At 40.1% G+C, this 17,684-nt stretch overlaps 1 protein-coding gene across 1 annotated transcript in view; it reads right to left on the bottom strand.

Moving 5' to 3' along the window:
* Window positions 1-17,684, bottom strand: part of PIKFYVE (phosphoinositide kinase, FYVE-type zinc finger containing) — a 60,845-nt gene that overhangs the window by 16,932 nt on the left and 26,229 nt on the right. Inside the window, exons 13-22 of the mRNA XM_054173793.1 lie at window positions 12,829-12,891; window positions 10,786-10,915; window positions 10,255-10,435; window positions 8,944-9,018; window positions 8,214-8,321; window positions 6,587-6,727; window positions 5,769-5,895; window positions 3,470-4,644; window positions 1,862-1,962; window positions 679-750 (exon numbers count right to left, since the gene is read on the bottom strand). Coding sequence (XP_054029768.1) covers window positions 679-750; window positions 1,862-1,962; window positions 3,470-4,644; window positions 5,769-5,895; window positions 6,587-6,727; window positions 8,214-8,321; window positions 8,944-9,018; window positions 10,255-10,435; window positions 10,786-10,915; window positions 12,829-12,891 — 2,173 coding nt within the window. The remainder of the gene's footprint in view (window positions 1-678; window positions 751-1,861; window positions 1,963-3,469; window positions 4,645-5,768; window positions 5,896-6,586; window positions 6,728-8,213; window positions 8,322-8,943; window positions 9,019-10,254; window positions 10,436-10,785; window positions 10,916-12,828; window positions 12,892-17,684) is intronic.

The following is a 17,684-nucleotide window of genomic DNA, read 5'->3' as shown; positions in this document are numbered from 1 at the left end:
ATAAACTGATGTCAGAAAAGAAGCTGAATTGTTTAGATACCAAAGTACAAATAGGCAATTCTTCAAAACCAAGCAAACCTAGAAAAGCCCAGATCTTATTTGCTCATGTGATGGGGGTGGGGTGGGGGGGAACCTGCTGAAACTGTTTGAGAAGTATTCACTTCAACACACACTAGCTGGACAGCAGAGAGAGAACTTAAAAGTGGGTAGCTAAGCTCCTCCTCCCCTCTGATCAGCACCAAGAGAAATACTTACTCCTTCAGAGATGTCTGAACATTAAGAGCATTTTGCTACTGCAAGTGGCCAGTGGAAAGAACAAAGTAATCTTGTCTTCTGAAGAGACACAGGCTTCACAGCCTGCTGAGGCTCTGTATAGGGTTCTGATAAACCTAGCAACTTGCAGCTCTTTCAGACAAAGTAAATCACTGTACTTTGTCAGGGCTAAAAGTATTCTGCACCATTTACTTTACCCACCCTACAGCACAATAATAAATCAAAAGCAGCAACAGATTTAAGTGGTAAGCTTTACTAGGACACAGCTGGCCCTGCAGATTTGTATGTTATTTCCCTAAGTGAACAGGAAGTAGAGTTTACAAAGAGGGTGGCAGGTCAACTTCACAGAACTATCCAATGCTTTTCTTTTGTTTAGAATGAGATTTGAAGCAAGTTCCTCCTCACCTGAAACAGTAGCGCTCCAGAAAAATCCCTAGAGTCAGATCATTTTTCCCATAGAATTCCATGGTCACAATCCTGAAGCAGAAAAAGTAAAGCTTTAGAGGGTGGATGCTGCCACTATTAGCTGTGCAGTGGCCTTTAGGTGCACAGATGTTCACCCACTGCTGGTTTGTTTTCAGCCCTGTATATGACTACTCTTTCTAGATCTTTGTTGTCAAGCTTGCTCATAAGGAGCTCAGAGTCTTACTAGAACAACTTTAAATTTGACATTTAAAAGTTAAATACAATTCAACTGTACTTTTGAAGATCATATTCAAGAACATCCAGGCACCAAAAACTAGACAGTTTGAAGCTTCAAACACTAACTTTTGAACAGTTGCAGTTTCATACAGAATATGAAAAAAAACTTATTCTTCTAGAAGATTTAACAGCAACTTTTATTTCCTCAGAACCTGAGGTGGACAAGCCACTTAAAATGTGCCATAATTCAGGCATCTCTAGTATCAATAATATACATACTCTTATTGATGCTGTTTAGAGAGCTTATTGCCACCTTCTTTGGTTCCTTACTAATTTTTTTTACAGGAACTCTAGACCTTTCCCTGTGAGAGAACTATCTCTACATTTTCACCTGAGCTACAGGATGACACACCAAGATCTGTCTTGTTTAGTTGGGTTAAATACATGCAATTAACAAATTAAAGCCTCCTAAGATGGAAATGCAGTTAAAGCACTTTACACCACTGATTAGAATATGAGAAGGATAGCAACATATTCAAATGCCACTCTCAGATGATACAATGTAGAAGTATTATGAGATTCTCTCAAGGCTTATTTTTAGGCTTGGACATTCTTTGGTGTTTATATACAAAAAACTCCTCTCTACAAGACAGCATACACCACCTTCCCCACACATACATTGCTTTGCAGTGAAAGGACCAACAAAAGCATTTGGGTTTAGGCTGGGCTTTCTCATTCTTGCCTTGGGGATTACACAAATGCTAAGTGATACTGCTCTGGATGCACCTGACCAGGCAAGATAAAATTCTCCTGGCAATAGCTCCTGTTACAGGGTAAGCACAACCTACCAAGGAGTCCTGAAAGAAATACTGCTACAGGGCAAGCACTGACCTTAACTTAGGAAAAACAAAGACAGCAACTAGGTGTGAAAGATTTGTTTTCATACCAGGGGCTAACACAGGCACTTGGAGCATTGCTGGACTGAGCAGAAGAGCTACTGAAGAGAACACAGAGCCTTTGATGGTTTACCGGACTTAGGCAATCCACCTGGTAGGGAGAAAAACAATTAACTGATCACAGAAACCTCCATCCACAAACAACTCCTGAGGAAGTTTTGTTCTAGTAGTTTTATTTACAAACAAATCTCTGCTTGCTCCCTCCATACAGATTAACCTTGCATTATCTCTGAGCTCAGCTTCAGGTAGACTCACACGCTGTATAATGGCTAAGTGCCCTTTTTAGAACAGAGTAATTAACATGCAGAATTAAATCAGTGTGGATTCAGTCTCCAAAGCACTGTACAATTTAGAGCACCTTGGAGTCAAAATTCTGCCAATGTGTTATACCTCAATTACTCATTCAGACTACAGAAAGACTTCCAGCTTTCTGTCCTTTGCAAAGAGATTTACCAGGCTGCTGCTGGAATGAAACTATTTCCCCTTCCACACCCTACGGAACTATGAAGATACCAAATATTTTTCTTTGATCATTGAATACACTTAAAGCAGCATCAACCAGTTTGATCCAGAGCAAGGGCTACTATTATGGTTTGTAAGATTATGGCCTGTGAAGCTACAAAGATCTTCATTTAAGCACCAATGAAAAAGTGACTTCTGTTCATGAATTTGGAGGCTGATTAGCTCAGGAACCACAATGTCAAGTATTGTAAGAATTCAGTTTTGCTATTCTTGTTTAAGAAAGTCTCAAGACCATTCTCATTAAATACAAGTCAGATGCTTTCATGACAGTTTCTCAAAACTTTAAATATTTTGCATTACAAGCATATATTGCTCCACTTCAAAATTTCAAGATCACCCCTCCTCCACTGTAAGACCTACATTTCCTCAGATCACCCAAAATTTTACACTTAAATGCATTAATGTAATTACAGCATGCTGCTGTTTCCATGATATTAAGGCTTCTGAAGATGAACATGTTACACTTGCAGAAATCACTGATACAAGCATTAGGAAAGCTCAGTATCAGAAACTTCTTTTCTTTATGTTTCCTTCTTTTTCATATACTCGCTTTCAGAAACCAGTTATGTATAACTGAGCTGAACAGGGAGTGTAGTATCTCAATATATCAATTCTTGGCTGACTTCATGCATTTCTCAGAAAATAGTCTCACATCTTCCCTTCTCAGGAAATTTTGCAGTATCTTGTTCTGCTTTCTTATATCCACAGAGTCTCTGGCTATATTGACTTAAGTGCCCAGAGCACTGCAATCTAAAAATGCAGTTTTGATACAGTCTAAACCAAATTTTTAAAATTAAAAAAACCCCACAAACAAAAAAATCCACAAGCCCAACAATCAACACCACAACAACCAAAACCAAGCACTCAACTGAAAAAAAAGCAAACCACCCCAAATAAAATCCAAACAAAAAACCAAAACACCAAACAAACAAAAAAACCACCCACCAACTACAAACACACACACACATGTTTTAGGCAACTGGGGTTTAGAATTTAACAGGAGACACTAGACCATCTGTCCTACCAGGAGAAACTGACTTAACTTGGGGTTTCAGTAACACGGCTTTGGATCTTACCTTGTGGGTCCACGAGGATTCAGTCTGAGCCAGACCCTTCTCCTCATCTTCAATTCTACATCCAGTTTTTCCAGCAGGGACACTGGACACATCCTTACTTTGGGCAAAGGGATCTGTGCTTTTCTGTAGTATCCTCCCTCCTCTGGCCCGATAGTCAGCCAGCATTCTGGCTAAGCTCTGGCTGTCACCTAGATGTTCTGCGATTCTAGTATTAACCAACTCGTGAGAAGGTAAGATTTGGATAGCCTTGGCTTGGATGCTCCCATTCATCCCTTGCAGTCCAGAGAGATCCCGCAATAATTGTCTCTTCCTTCTGCTCTCTGACTCCTTGTATTCCTTATTGAGGAGAGGAGACCAATAAACCTGCTCAGGGAAGTATTCCCTGGCAGGGCATCTCATACCTTTTTCAGTCAAGAGGAACGGTTCGCGGAACATCATTACAGGAGAAATACAGAGAATTACATCTTTCAACTCCTGCTTAAATGCTACAGAGTAAGTCTTGAGACGATCCTCAGAAGAAGTTACCTCTTCTGTGACATATAAACCAGTATCATCCTGGAGAGGGTCTCTGAAGACTCTCATTTGACTCTTGGACTCCTGCAGATCATCTGCCTGTTGAAGAGGCTCTAGTGTCTGACTGTCCAAGTGCTGGTCCATACCATGGAGGGGCAGCGGGGATGTTTCAGGTATTGCAGAAGGTACAGAGTTGAACACTGGATACTGCGACTCCACTTTATGGTGCTCTTGCTGTTTTGAGGAGGTGGTTTCCAGCTGACTGTTCTCTTGGTCACTTCTTTCAAACAAACCTCTTTGTTCAAGCAAGCTGACCTCATCAGAGGACACTGACTCAGAGATTGCAGGCAGCTTTTCAGAGGACAGTTCAATGTCTCTGACTGCCGTGCTGAAATCATCACCATTGAAGAGGTTCTGTTCATTTTCATCTCCTGGGTCCTCAATAAGGGAGTGAAAGGAGGTGTTTTTGGTCAGAGTAGGAGGCATGGCAAATTCATCCATAAGGAAAGAGATTTCCAGCTGGGAATGGTAAGCCACACAGACCATGAAGATTAAAATCTCTTTCACACGGGCCAGCTCATACTCTGCAGCACCACACAACTTGATTGTGCAACCCAAGTGCTGGGGACAACCTTCAAAGAACATCAGGGTTTTTGTCTGATCTTGAAGAAAAAAAAAAAAAGAAAAAAAGGGGAATTAGGATGACCAACTAACTACAATTAACCTGCTCTTAGGTATCTCTCACACTGAAGAGACTGAGCAAGATAAAGTAGCAAAATCCAGCAACAGAAATTCACATCACTGTACTGGAATAACTTATTTTTGCAAGCAAAATGAGCAAAACTGAAACGTCTCCTGTTTTGTAAAACAAGTTATTATGAAGTATAAATGAAGGTCACATAGAATGTTGGCCTAAGTAGCTTATTATAACATCACTTTAGACTCTGTAGCAGTGAAGCAAAACCATAGACCCAGGCACATTTGCTCATCCTTACAAATCAAAAGTGTACAAGATTTTGAGTGCAATTTAAAGGCGGGAAGGGAGCAAGAAGAGGAAGAGGTGCAAAGCCTGCATCTCCACAAAGATCTGCATCGACAGCATACGTGTGTGCCAGCACCACTGGTAATTTGTCAAGCAGTATTTCTTCCTTTGCAGACTTCCACTGCTTAAATAGGGTTACAGAGAAAAAGGAAGGCTGTTTCTCAAAGCAGCACTGTGACTGGATGAGGGGCAGCATGCACAAATTGCAACAAGGCAAATTTAGTATATTGGATATGCTACAGTTGGATCATATGAATCTCCAAGGTCCCTTTCCAACCCTGGCTATTCTAGGATTCCATTTCTATGCAGAAAAACTCTTTATGGTGAAGATAGTTAAGCAACTAAACAGGTGCCCACACAGGCTACAAAATCTCTGTTCTGCAGTATTTTAAGAGTTGGCTCACAAAGCCCTGAGAAACCTGATCCTTCGCTAAGATTAACACATCCTGTTTTGAACATGAAGTGGGACTAGACAAACTCCAGAGTGGTGGGAAGAGAAACAGCTTGGAAGGAAGAAGGCAGCCTAATTGAAATCTAGTGAGTCTAATCTTAGTAACATCATGCTTTTGTGTTCATAGCCAGTTAGTTCACTGTAGTTCCAAGATGTAACAGAACATACATGAGTAGGAAGGATTATACTTGATCACACAAAGCACCTGACAGTTTTGCTCATCCTAGCTGGATTTAAGTATTTATCCTTTCTCACACACATACAGAGGCTATGATACATCAACCTGTACTCACCATTGGGCAACTGAAAAACCTGCATATAAAATTTATGACAGGTCCCCAAACGTGGTTTGGTCAACAGCTGATCCATTGACATCACTAAGTCTCCCTGGGTCATTCGACTTACCCGGTCTAACACTTGCTGTAAAACCAGAAAGAACTGTAAGAATTTACAGTGCAAAAATGATACTAGCATTCTTAGCTTGCTCTTAGGGGGAAAAAAAAAAAAAACAAAAAACCAACAAACCCAAACAACACCAAAACCCACAAACAAACAGCGGGAAACCTCTTCTGGGATGCAGACCCTGGGCTAAATGCAGTCACAGAAAAAAGGACAAGAATTTTCAAAAAGCAGTTGGGTAAATATTTCCAGTAAGAGCTAAGACTGTCCTTCCTTGAAGACATCTGTATCTGTTCAAGTGAAGAGTCCCAGGAGGTACAATGCAGTCAGCATGGTGCTGGCTATCAGGAGCCCAGCCAATACCCACAGCTACTCTGTTTGGCTGCCTGTACCCTGCCTGACAGGGAAGCTGTCTGGCAATCACTGAGGACCCACAAGGGATTTTGCTACAAATAGCTGTGAAGACTTAACTCTAGAATCAAGCCAGGATATAAAGACCTACCAAGCACAGACACAGCAGAGTAGCTGTGCAGAGCTTAGAAGTAACTCCCCATGTTTGACTCTTCTGGCACATTTGAGGAGAAATACCATTAAAGAGAGCCCAGGCTTGCATAGAGAAGAAAACACATCTTTGCTTTCTCCAGGGAGCTCGCTACAAGGAGAAATTACAGAGACATCACGAGGCCCAGTCTGATTCCAACAAAATGCTTACCGGCTTCACATTGATGACCAGAGTGATACCATGCTCTAAGAGCATGTCCTGGGCAATTCGGGACACAGTCTTCTCAACAAGGACCAGATTTGGCCTGACATCAACTATGCGCTGTACATAGTTCTTCAGGAACTCCCTTTCCTGCAGACAGGAAAAAGTACATCAGTTATCTACTGCAAATCCATCTGCAAACACCCTATACCATTATACATGGAAAAGGCTTTAAAAAGTGCTACAATTACAGTATCTTAAACCAAAGCTGTCTGCAATATTATGTTCTCCACTTACAGATACATGCTAATACTGAGTGCTGGCACTCAGATGCTTCCATTCACAAGGAGTATGCCAGTGCTTTATGCCTCTGCAAGTCTGTACATACAGCCTCAGTCCCTAAACTCATACTTGGGAACAGTATTTTTGGAGCAGAATCACAAATGGTAGACACTTCAAAATTGCTCTTCTAACCATGTCCACCTTTCCACCTTGATCTCACTATCCACACACATTTTTATCACCATGCACAGAAAGTAGGGCTGCAACTCTATCAGAACTAAAGGCCTACACAGTTAGGTACAGCTCCCCAAGACAGGAATTTTCAATTCTCTTACTGCTGCTTACAACACTCAGGTTTTAAAAGTTCTATGCAAGAGAAAAAATATCACAAGAGCAGTCTGCCAGCTCCTCAGAATACAAACATTCATGTTAGCATAGCAAAGTTCAAGCTTTTGCTAGAAGCTAGCCTTTCAAATTGAACCAGTATTTCTGTAGTGTTTTCTGCCCTATAGGACTTCAATGCAGATACACATGTATCATCATGTTCTGAAACAGACACTGCAAGACCAATATTTACGAAGCACAGTAGATACTTCTACCATATTCAGACAAAGGACAAGCCTCCGTTTAAGCTTTTACTAGAAAAAAAACCTCACCAGGCAGAGAGAAGTTTTATTGCTAAAGCTTTCACATTTGTAATCCTGTCTATTAATCACTAAACACAAGTGTTCTTAAATACACTCTAAGGAAACAGTCAAATACAGTAACAAACTTTATGGACCAAGCTCAGTAGGGCACCAAATACCCGTGCTATAGGCATCCTGGCAAATGCCCAAAGACTAGTTCTCAGCACGTCAAATAACAGCTCTCTCCATTTCAGTGTTTTCATACATAAGGCAACTCCCTGCTCACAAGGGAGGGATCACTCCAAAATGGTATTTCGTAGTTTGTCATTTCATTAAATTGGTTGTTGTCCCATTTTCTCAAGCCTGACAAGAAATAACATGGGTGCCATCTAACTCTCACATCTACCCTTCTCTAATATTTCTTCACATACATAAACCATATCTAGTTCTGTAGTCTCCTTGTACAGTGCAGTGTTTTCTAAAACACTCTATTTAATTGTGTGGATCCTAAGATCACTCAATACATGTAACTGGATGACAAAACCCTCAGCACAAGAGTACAGGTTTGTATTGTAGTTACTGTAGATGTTTTCTTAGCTAGCTGCAGAAGAATTTTTTTTTTCTTTCCTATGCAATCCCACTTACTCATCTCAACCTTACACAGTAAATAAATCAGACATGCACTAGAGTTCAGACAACTTTAACCAAGAACAAAAGCACACTCTCACCTGAAGTACAATAGGGTCTATACAAGTAAACTTTGTTTCCTCTCGATATAGGTACTCAATTGAGCACTTCAGCAGAAGAATTTTGGGATTTTTTAAGCAAGAGTTCATCTAAGATAGACATAAAAAATAGTTAAAATACAAACACTTGGAAGGGGAAAAGTATGTAAGATAAGACAGGCTTCCCACAAATTATTTATTTTGTTTCCTAAAAAGTAGCAGCTATCTCTCCCCCACAAACTCAACTACATATTCTTCCTTAGGATATTACAACCAGCTGCTGGCATTTCACAGAAGTTTCTAGTCACCCACAAAAAGCCTAAATTCTCAGTACACTTCAGAGCCTCCACCCAGATTCACTTCTATCTTTCTTGACCTCCTGCCTTATTTAAGGGCTCACTTTACTACACTGCCATAGGTCAGAACTATAAACGCCTTTTTCTGGCTAAAACTTGGGGTAATTATTAGATGCCTTCTAGGGTGGCAGGGGTGAAAAGGATGTTTTTCAGTACACACACAAGGGGAGCTTCTCCCTCTAGAATCTCCAAGATACAAGAAAACAGCTTAGAAAATAAATGCTTTAAAAGTAGTTCTTGTTTAGGTTCTCAAATTAGAGAAAGATCACAAATCTTGAGTGGCAGAAGAAGCTTCACAACACCAAAAGAAAGTCACAGAACACTTGTTTCCTCAGCACACACTGCAGCCTGCATTTGATTAATCAAGCCTGAGTTACCTTTTTGTGCGCAACATTCTTAGTGCAAACAAATCCATTCACCACCATGGAGTCAAATTTCTTTCCACCAGGGATCTAATAAAGCAAAGAACATTTTTAGAACTGTCATATACTCCCATAACTTCTCATGCAGTACACTTAATACACAGAATACCCATTGTAGCTCACATGCAAGCTTCAGCTACACCCTCAATTATCAGATGAAAGATCACAGTCATGCTGAACATACAAGTGGCAAAGTAGTAAGTTCCAGAAACTCTATGCTCCTCCCAGCAGCTGCTTATTTGCTAAAGAAGGGAAGCTAACCTGTATAGCCCATAGGGAGTATATACTTTAGCATGTGCCACTTGTACTGACAAAAATTGTAAGGAAAGGGAAAGGAAAAAGAAAGAAAAAAACACAAATAAATCTCTACCTACTATTTCAACAGATCATACACTTGACTGGTATGCCTACAGTCACTAGTCACAGAAGGAATAAACAACATGAAACAGGTTTCTGAATAACATGTTTCAGAGGACATTTCTGTCATCAGCACATCACAACAACAGACAGCTACAAAGCACTTTCACCTCTGAACACCTGCTTTTTGAACTGGAGTTTCAGAAGACCCAACAACAACTGATACTTCCCAGAGAGATGCCACAGCACTACCATCAGAACCATAAGGCTCTGATAAGCCACATCTTGACCAGCTTCCAAACAAAATAATGCTCCTGAGGTGAATTTCCTCAAAGAAAAACAAGTCCAAGCCTTTGATCCTCAACTGCTCTAGCTCCTTGGATATTAATTTCACATGAATCTCTCAGAAGAAATTCTGCATGCTACAACTCCAGCCACCTGGCAAAACTGGATGTACCATCTCATAACAGCTACATTTTCCTCTTGAAGAAATCCATTCTACCTTTCATGGGAGGAGTTCAGTCCTACATAATGGATAGTTATAGGGCAACAGATTGCTACACAGTCCTGCAAGCTACTTATCCAGCATTCAGTACATTGCCAATCCAAGCACAAAACAAGCTGAAACCAAAAAAAGGAAGCAAGTCATTACAGAGGTGGTGCTTTTTGCTACCTTCTGCAGCCTACAGCCTGGAAGAAGAGGTCAGCTCCAGGCATTAAAGCAGCTTTCGTAAGGCACAATGTTCCTCCTATGCAACATTTTCTAGAACCCCACCTTATCCAAAGGCTATGTTTGTCAATTACATCTCTGAACATGCTGGGAGCAGTGGGAAGGGGACTCTTCAAAACAAGCGGTGCTGCCAATAGCTACATCCTCTTGCTTCCCTACATACACTGTCTGAAACTTACCTTTTTGATGTGGACAAACTGTCGGATATCCATGTCATCATCTCTGTTCTTGACATCGGGACGCACAGTTTGCACTACCTGACAGACCACAGGTACAATAATATCCCTCCAGGAGAGTGACAAGGACTCATTGTACAGAAGCTGCTGAAGCAATGCCATCATGTGGTTGTGATTAGCAGACCTGTGAGAAGTGCAAAATAGAGAATTCTCGTGTGAAAAATACAGATCAGTATTTAGTTGAAGTCACATTTCAGAAGTAAATTTCTTAACATTTATAGTGAAGGACACCCTCTGAAGGAATAGCTGCCTAGAATGTTCTTCAGTTGTCTCTGGTCCAGTACTTCAATATATAAAAATCAGGGGGGAGGGGGGATAAAATCAAAATCTACTCTAAAAATGCTGTTTTCTTAATGCACATTAGTTCCTTTTACTGCCCGCCGCAGATCAAGTCCCACTGAAAACTGGTGGAATAGGAGGACTCCAGGAATTGTTACTCAAATATGTAAATTTCTTTTTCTACATGTTTCTTACAGCAGTCTTTCCATGGCTTGTTTCTCCCCATTCTCTTCTCTCAGCAGATCTAGATTGCTGTGGTGCCAGCCTAGGGGTGTGAAAAGCAGTTCTTTGGTCTTTTCCTCCACCCTTCTGTTGAATAACGACTCTACAAGAGACAAACAACCTTTGGTAACACAAGATCACAGTTGAATGCTCCTGTCTTTCTGAAAGGCTACTTCAAAAAGGAAAAAATTTACTAAGTCATTAAGTCTTAAGATTCTTGAAATACTTACTTCAAGCTAGACTTCAAGTAAGAGGCCGTAGCAGACTATCAAGTGTTACAATGGTGAGAATACAATGTAAAAGTGAACTTCTAAAATTCTTTTTACTGCTAATACAGAGCAGATGGATTTCTCTTCCAGAATTGAATTGTTATGAAGTTTGATAAAATAAACAAACAAAAAAGTCTTACATCACAGTTTTGCCTATAAATAAGCAGCACATGTCAAATATCATGTACATTTATAGTAGATAATTATAATGGTTTTTAGACTTAGAACATTGGTCAAAAGCACTAACTTGATCCACAAAAAGCTGCTGCTTTGAAGACATCTGTGTTTAAGTGGCATTAAAAGATACAGCTATTTCATTCACGCTGCTGCACAAGTATCAAAAATATCTTGGTAAAGGCCTTGTTTAGTGCATCTCCCAGACATATTTTAAATAAATGTTATGCTGCCAATTCAGATGTCACACTTTGAACCTTGATGAGACTTGCAGCCCTGATCCCACTTTGCTGCTCAGGTGCAAAGGGAGCTGCTAGCAGGCCAGTTCACCTAGCATATGTCACAGTATTTAATACTACAGAACTCTTGAGGATCTTGTGTCAAGAAAGTGGCATAAGCTCTTCAAAAGATCTCAGTACATCTTCTCACCTCCATCCATCTAACCATCACATACACAAATATCCTTCAGCTACAATAAACAGGGTTCCAAGGAAAGCTCTATCCACATTTTTTAATCCTAAATGTCAACATGAACTATAGCCATTTGTGCAGCAACTCCTCCTTCTGTTTTGCAGTACCAAGATTAGAAATTATGTCAGCACAGCATTGTCTGCTTAGAGAGAGTTACTAGGTTACTTCCCACACAGGTATTACAGTACAATAATGGGAAGTTATAAACTTCTCCATTCTTACAGTGGCTGACTATAAGTCATTCATGCTAGTGGTGCATAAAAGTTTAACAGCAAGTATGTAAACCTTCAGAATTCAACCTTTAAACTCCTCACAGTGCAAAACAGTAATCTAAACAGGAATACTGGAAGAAAAACAAAACAAACAAACAAACACCAACAACCAACACTATTTAAACAAACTAACTTATTCCAGCTGTCCCATACACAAAAATTAGCTGTGCAGAAGATTAATGGTTTTTCCCTTTCCTTTCTCCTGCAGAAGCTCAGTTAAAAACAAAGTGTCAGTTTAATCAAAGACTTAATTTTCCTGGCTGCACATTGAGCTTCCCCCTCATTTCCTCCCCTTATGAGCTCACACAATCAATATCATTAAATGGAAGATAACAAACCCACAAATGCACCTGGCCATGATATTGGAAGTCAAATGGGTTTTAAAACTCACAGCTGTGTCTAATGGCCTTTCATTTCAAAAGCAGTGGTGGTGGTCATGACAAGAAACTCAAAGATTTAAGAGATGAAGCTTTAAGCTACTCTGCAGAAGCAGTGCAATTAATCATACCACATCTTCATCTGCTTGCACAGAAATTTAGAATCAGTGTCTCTTACGTAAGTGTGTGGGTGAAGTTGTGAACATAGATGTCTCTTAAGACTTCTTTAAAAGAAAAGCAAAAGCTTTTTTTGAGTGCTTTTGAATGAAGAAATCTGGTAAATGAAAGAAATTAAAGGCAGAGAGTGCATTCAGGTATGTTATAGTTTATCTACCAGTTTTGGCACAAGTTCAAATTTACTGTCAAGTAAGTATTTCTAAAAGGTTAGTGTCCTATTAAAGGAATATATTATATCAAAGCTGCACAACAGAAACATTTGAAGTTTATCCTTACCTTTAATAAAAGCATCACTTATAGAGAACATCTGCTGCCCTCCGTTTTCAGGATTCAAGTACTCTGAAAGAAGAGAGAAAAGAGAGATAGGCGGAGACAAAAACAAATGACAAGTTACACTGGTGCACCCATATAATTACCATGTACACACCCACACCCAAAGCAGCAGTATTACTCATCCAAGTGTTTAGTCACCAATTTAGCAACAGCCTGATGAGTGGTCAAGACAAGAATATCCTCTCCTTCTTGTTCTATCAAAAAAGTTCCAAGATGACCAAAAAAAAAATAATTAAAAAAATCTTACTGTGAAGAAACAAAAGAAAGTAGATGAGAGCAAAGACTGAACTACAAGTTGAAGAGTTTGCTTTTCCAATGGACCCACAATACACTTTTCCAGATTTGAATCAGAATGTGTTAAGCTGCAAGCAGACACCATAAGAATGTCCATGCATGGAATGACCTTCTTACTCCAACCTAAAAATGCACCTTCAGAAGTCCTTTTGCTCTCACACTCCAAAGAAGTGTCTCAGACTGAAAGGGACACCAGCCGCAAGATTTATCTCACACATTGAAAGAAGCAAAAGACAAACTGCCTTTCAAAAGCTACAAATGTAAACTTGAAAATAGCTTGAAGTGTTCTGAGGAATCTGTGCTGACAGAGGCAGACTCTTAGCAACAAAAGAAAACAGAAGTTATGTATCACTTTATATAGGGGAAATAGGATGAAGGTCCACCTCCTACATTTTAAGTGTGCCACATCTTGATCTTTCATGCAGGCAGGCTGGCTACAAAAACCTTGTGTTCTCCAGAGGCCATTAGCTTGTTAGGCCTTCATCTGGTTCCTTGCTTCTACAAAGGGGGATTGCACCATGGTGAAACAAGGACAATAACCCAATTGCTTACACAGGGTGATGATCCAAAGTCAGAAGCTCTTTACCACCTTTCCTGAGAATGGTCCAGACCTACTGCCACAAAGCAAACACAAAGCCAGGTACCTTTCAGACACTGACAGCAAGCAACAGAAAGTTGACAGGACACAAGCCATCACAAGTCTCTGAATATCAATAGTCAAGAGACGTCTTACATGCAACCAGTTTAAAACTCTGAACTTGTCTGCAGTAGCCAGTTTGCAGATGCTCAATAGACAAATACTGCACCAAAGAGAAGTTGAAAACCACCCCTGCAGCTTGATGGTTGGTTGAAGATTCCTTCCATCTCCTCCTTTGACAAAGAATTTATTACAAGCAACCTCCTGCTTCAGAAAAGCTGGCTCACTCTCAGCATTCACTCCCCCACTACCTAGAGAAAGTCATGTCATGCTGTATGTACATGAGCATGTATACTAGCACCTCCATCCTTCTCCACCTTGTAACAGCCTCAGGGCAGCAGCTGCATAAGCACTCAAATTAAGTCTGACACATACTTCTGCCTGGCATGGCCAAGGCAGGAGCTAATCCCATCTGAAACATAACCCTAGTTACGCTCTGGACAAAGACACAGGTGGCACCTCCAAAGCAGGAATGCGTCTCATCAATACAGCTTCATCTTCTATAACTTTGCTTCCAACTGAATAAACTGGAACAGTTCAAGAAGAACTGCATGATGTGCGAAGGACTCACATTAGAAAAGATCATAGAGAATGGTCTCCCATGGCAAGGACACCAGACTGGAGTAGGAAACGAGTGTGAGGAGTCCTCCCATTGAGAAGGAAGGAGTCGGTATGCAATAACAAATTGACTGCAAACCTCTTTCCCTATTACCCCTGCACCACCAGAGGGAAACAGGTAGAGAAATGGGGAGTAAAGTTAAGGCTGTGAAGAAGGGAGGGGGTTTATCTCTCATTATTGTACTCTGATTTAATTGGTAACAAGTTGAATTTTCTAGTTCCCAAAAAATGTCTGTTTTACCCATAACCATAACTGATAAGTGATTCAGGACCTAGGAGCCTTTCATTCATTTTCTCCTCCCTAACCCACCAGAGGGAATAAGCGAGCAAGCAGCCCCATGGTGCTTTGTTGTCAGATAGGCTTAAATCTCCACATATACACTATAATGTACCCACTGTCTTTAGGCAGATGATACTACAAATAAGTCACTGTACATGTAAAATACTACAAGACAGCTAACTCAGAGTCACTAGAGTTTCATGGAAACACACCAGACATTAGTCAGCCTATAACATCAGAAGAAGTCCTGCCATTAGACTCCGATCATATGCAAAGTACTCTGTTACTAAAACACCAGCTGATACATCACAGGCTTTGCTTCAAAGCAGCTGACCTGTGTGACTGGTGGAAATTTAATATCCTTTAATTAATTTAAGAAACCCACTAACCACTTAGATCAAAGTTGATCTGCACTTCTAGCACCCTTGTTTTGTCCTGTCAGTGCTCCCACAATGGCTGTAATTTGCACAGTTGTGAGGAAATTGAATTACCAGCCTCAAAATGTAAGTGTGATTTTCAGTTTTACTTCATTATGTCAAAGAAAAGTAAGTCACTGTCATCCAATCTGAGGGCAAAAGATAATTCTAATAAAATCAAGCCAAACATGTCCATTATAGTCACAGGGAAAGTACTGACCCCTGAGAGCAGGAAACACAGTATCACTGACTACAGGAGCTTAACTATATAGTTTTGGCTGCCTAATCATTGTGACATTCTGCAGCATCCTAGATGACACCTTTGGTTGAATAAAGCCAGGATAAATCAGGAATACAAAGTGAAAGGTTTTGTACTCCAGTATTTCCAGACCAAAGCTTTATAAGTCATTAATTTCACTACTCAAGGCACTGTGGTATGCACTGTAGAGTTTTGTCCCACCTAACATTTGAAGGCCTTGCGTAACACACATCCGAGTGCCTACAAAACTTCAGTCTCCCTAATGCCAAGAAGTGCATTTTGCCATTTGTGATGTTGTCATACATTTTAACTTATTGATCCCTGGTTAAGTCTTTCCTCCAGAGACTCTCATAGCAGGAATACAAGCCAGTATTTACACTAAGTCCTCTGTATTTGCAGAGGACACCAATTTTTCAAAAAACTGAAAACCACACCTTTTCATGGTGCACTTTTATAACTCACATCTTCATCCTATCTTATTTTTGGGCATATTATTGGTATTTTCCCCTCAAGGGAAACCCATTCTCTTAAAAGGAATTGTTCCCAGTTTTCCACTACTAATTACATTCCTACAGAATAACCTGGCTAAGAGATACATAATTCAGGAACAGATGAAAAACACTAGTCAGCAGAGGTTCACCAAAGATAGCAGAAGGCTGCCAACATATGTAATTCAAAGGCAGAAGTCTCTCTCCTTTCAGTTCCACAATCACTTGCCTTTTCTGCTGGTCTTCTCTGAACTCTCCATCATCAAAACCACTCTAAGAGTTTCAGTTCTAGCTGTTAGCCTTGATTTGGTCAACTACTTTTGAGAGAATCAGGCTCTCTTACATTTCCTCTTCATCACGCACTGCCTTTTGTATGAGAAAATAATGACTGAGAAGTCTGCAACCAGACCTATCCCTCTAGAAGTTCTTTAACACTGGCCAAACTGATCACTGCCTGCTTTACTGTCAACATACACAGATAAACTGGCTACAGCTGTAAATTAATAAACTAGTGAAGCACACCTGGGCCTGTTTCAAGCTCACTGAATAGACCATCTCTCCTTCCTAAAAGGAATTCATTGACACATTCTTTTCCACACCTTTCCTTCCCTGCAGATGCATTTGCTTTTCATTTCATTAGGCAGCAACAAAAAACAAGTTGAAAGGCACCAATAATGAGCTGGTGTCAGTAGAGCTGATAACCCATCTGACATCAACTCAATGCTCTGGCCCTTTCTTTGAGAGAAAAAATAAGAAAGATTTCTCTTCCTCTGGATGTGTATTTAGCAAATAACAAAAGGTAGCCACAATAGGCACTGATAAATGCTCCATTTAATTTGTATCACTCTCTCTCCCATGTCTAACATACTTTGAAAGTCAGCTGTGACCAATTCTCCTTCATCACTCTCCTCAGTGACCATTACAGAGTTTCAGAAAATGCAATCTGTATAGTAAGCATAAGGTAAATCTTGCATTCTGATCCATAAGAACAGAAGAAATCCATCCAACTTTACAGAAGCATCAGCTCTCCAAATTATTTAACACCGGATCATCTTGTAAAGTTGGAAATACTGAAGGGTGAAACAGAAATTTAGAATAAGAAAACCCTTAGAAGCAGACAAAGAAAAGTCTACATAGCTGATGAAACCTTAGGTAAGGAAGCAAAGCAAAGATATCAGTAGCTACTGAGCATGAAAAGTAACTAGAATATGAGACTCAAGCCAGTGGCAAGCCCTGGTTTCAGTCAGCCTTTGTCCAGTTTAGAAAATGCACCTGTCAACAGGCATTATTTTTTTCCATAAGGATTTTGCTTATAGTCAAAATCTTTCAATTTAGTACTTATTCGGGAGAAAAAAAATTCAATACAAGTCTTCAACACTAAGTATGACTTCTTCCTACTTCACTTAGGTGGATGCTGTCTTCTAAACAAATGTTTTATTGAAGTTAGGCCTTACTGCTCCCCAGTAAGATCATTCTGTCAAATAGAAACTTATTACAAACAATTACAAGCCACCACAGAGCTCCTGTAAGTTAATTCTGTCTGGGTTTGTTTTTGTCTTGCTTGCTTTTCCAGTTTAATATCAAACTGTAGAGACACATATCAAAGTGGTTTATGCACAGACTATTTTTTCACCCCAGTTAGGCCAAAAACTGTGTATGTGGATCTGCCCTATTATGTATGGCCAGGAGACTTTGCTTCAGCTGCAAGAGAAAGCCACAGGGGAAGTTACACACTCACAGAGGAAGT

Source organism: Dryobates pubescens, chromosome 2 (genome assembly GCF_014839835.1).
Source record: "Dryobates pubescens isolate bDryPub1 chromosome 2, bDryPub1.pri, whole genome shotgun sequence".
NCBI lineage: Eukaryota > Metazoa > Chordata > Aves > Piciformes > Picidae > Dryobates > Dryobates pubescens.
This window is presented reverse-complemented; position numbering and strand designations above follow the sequence as displayed.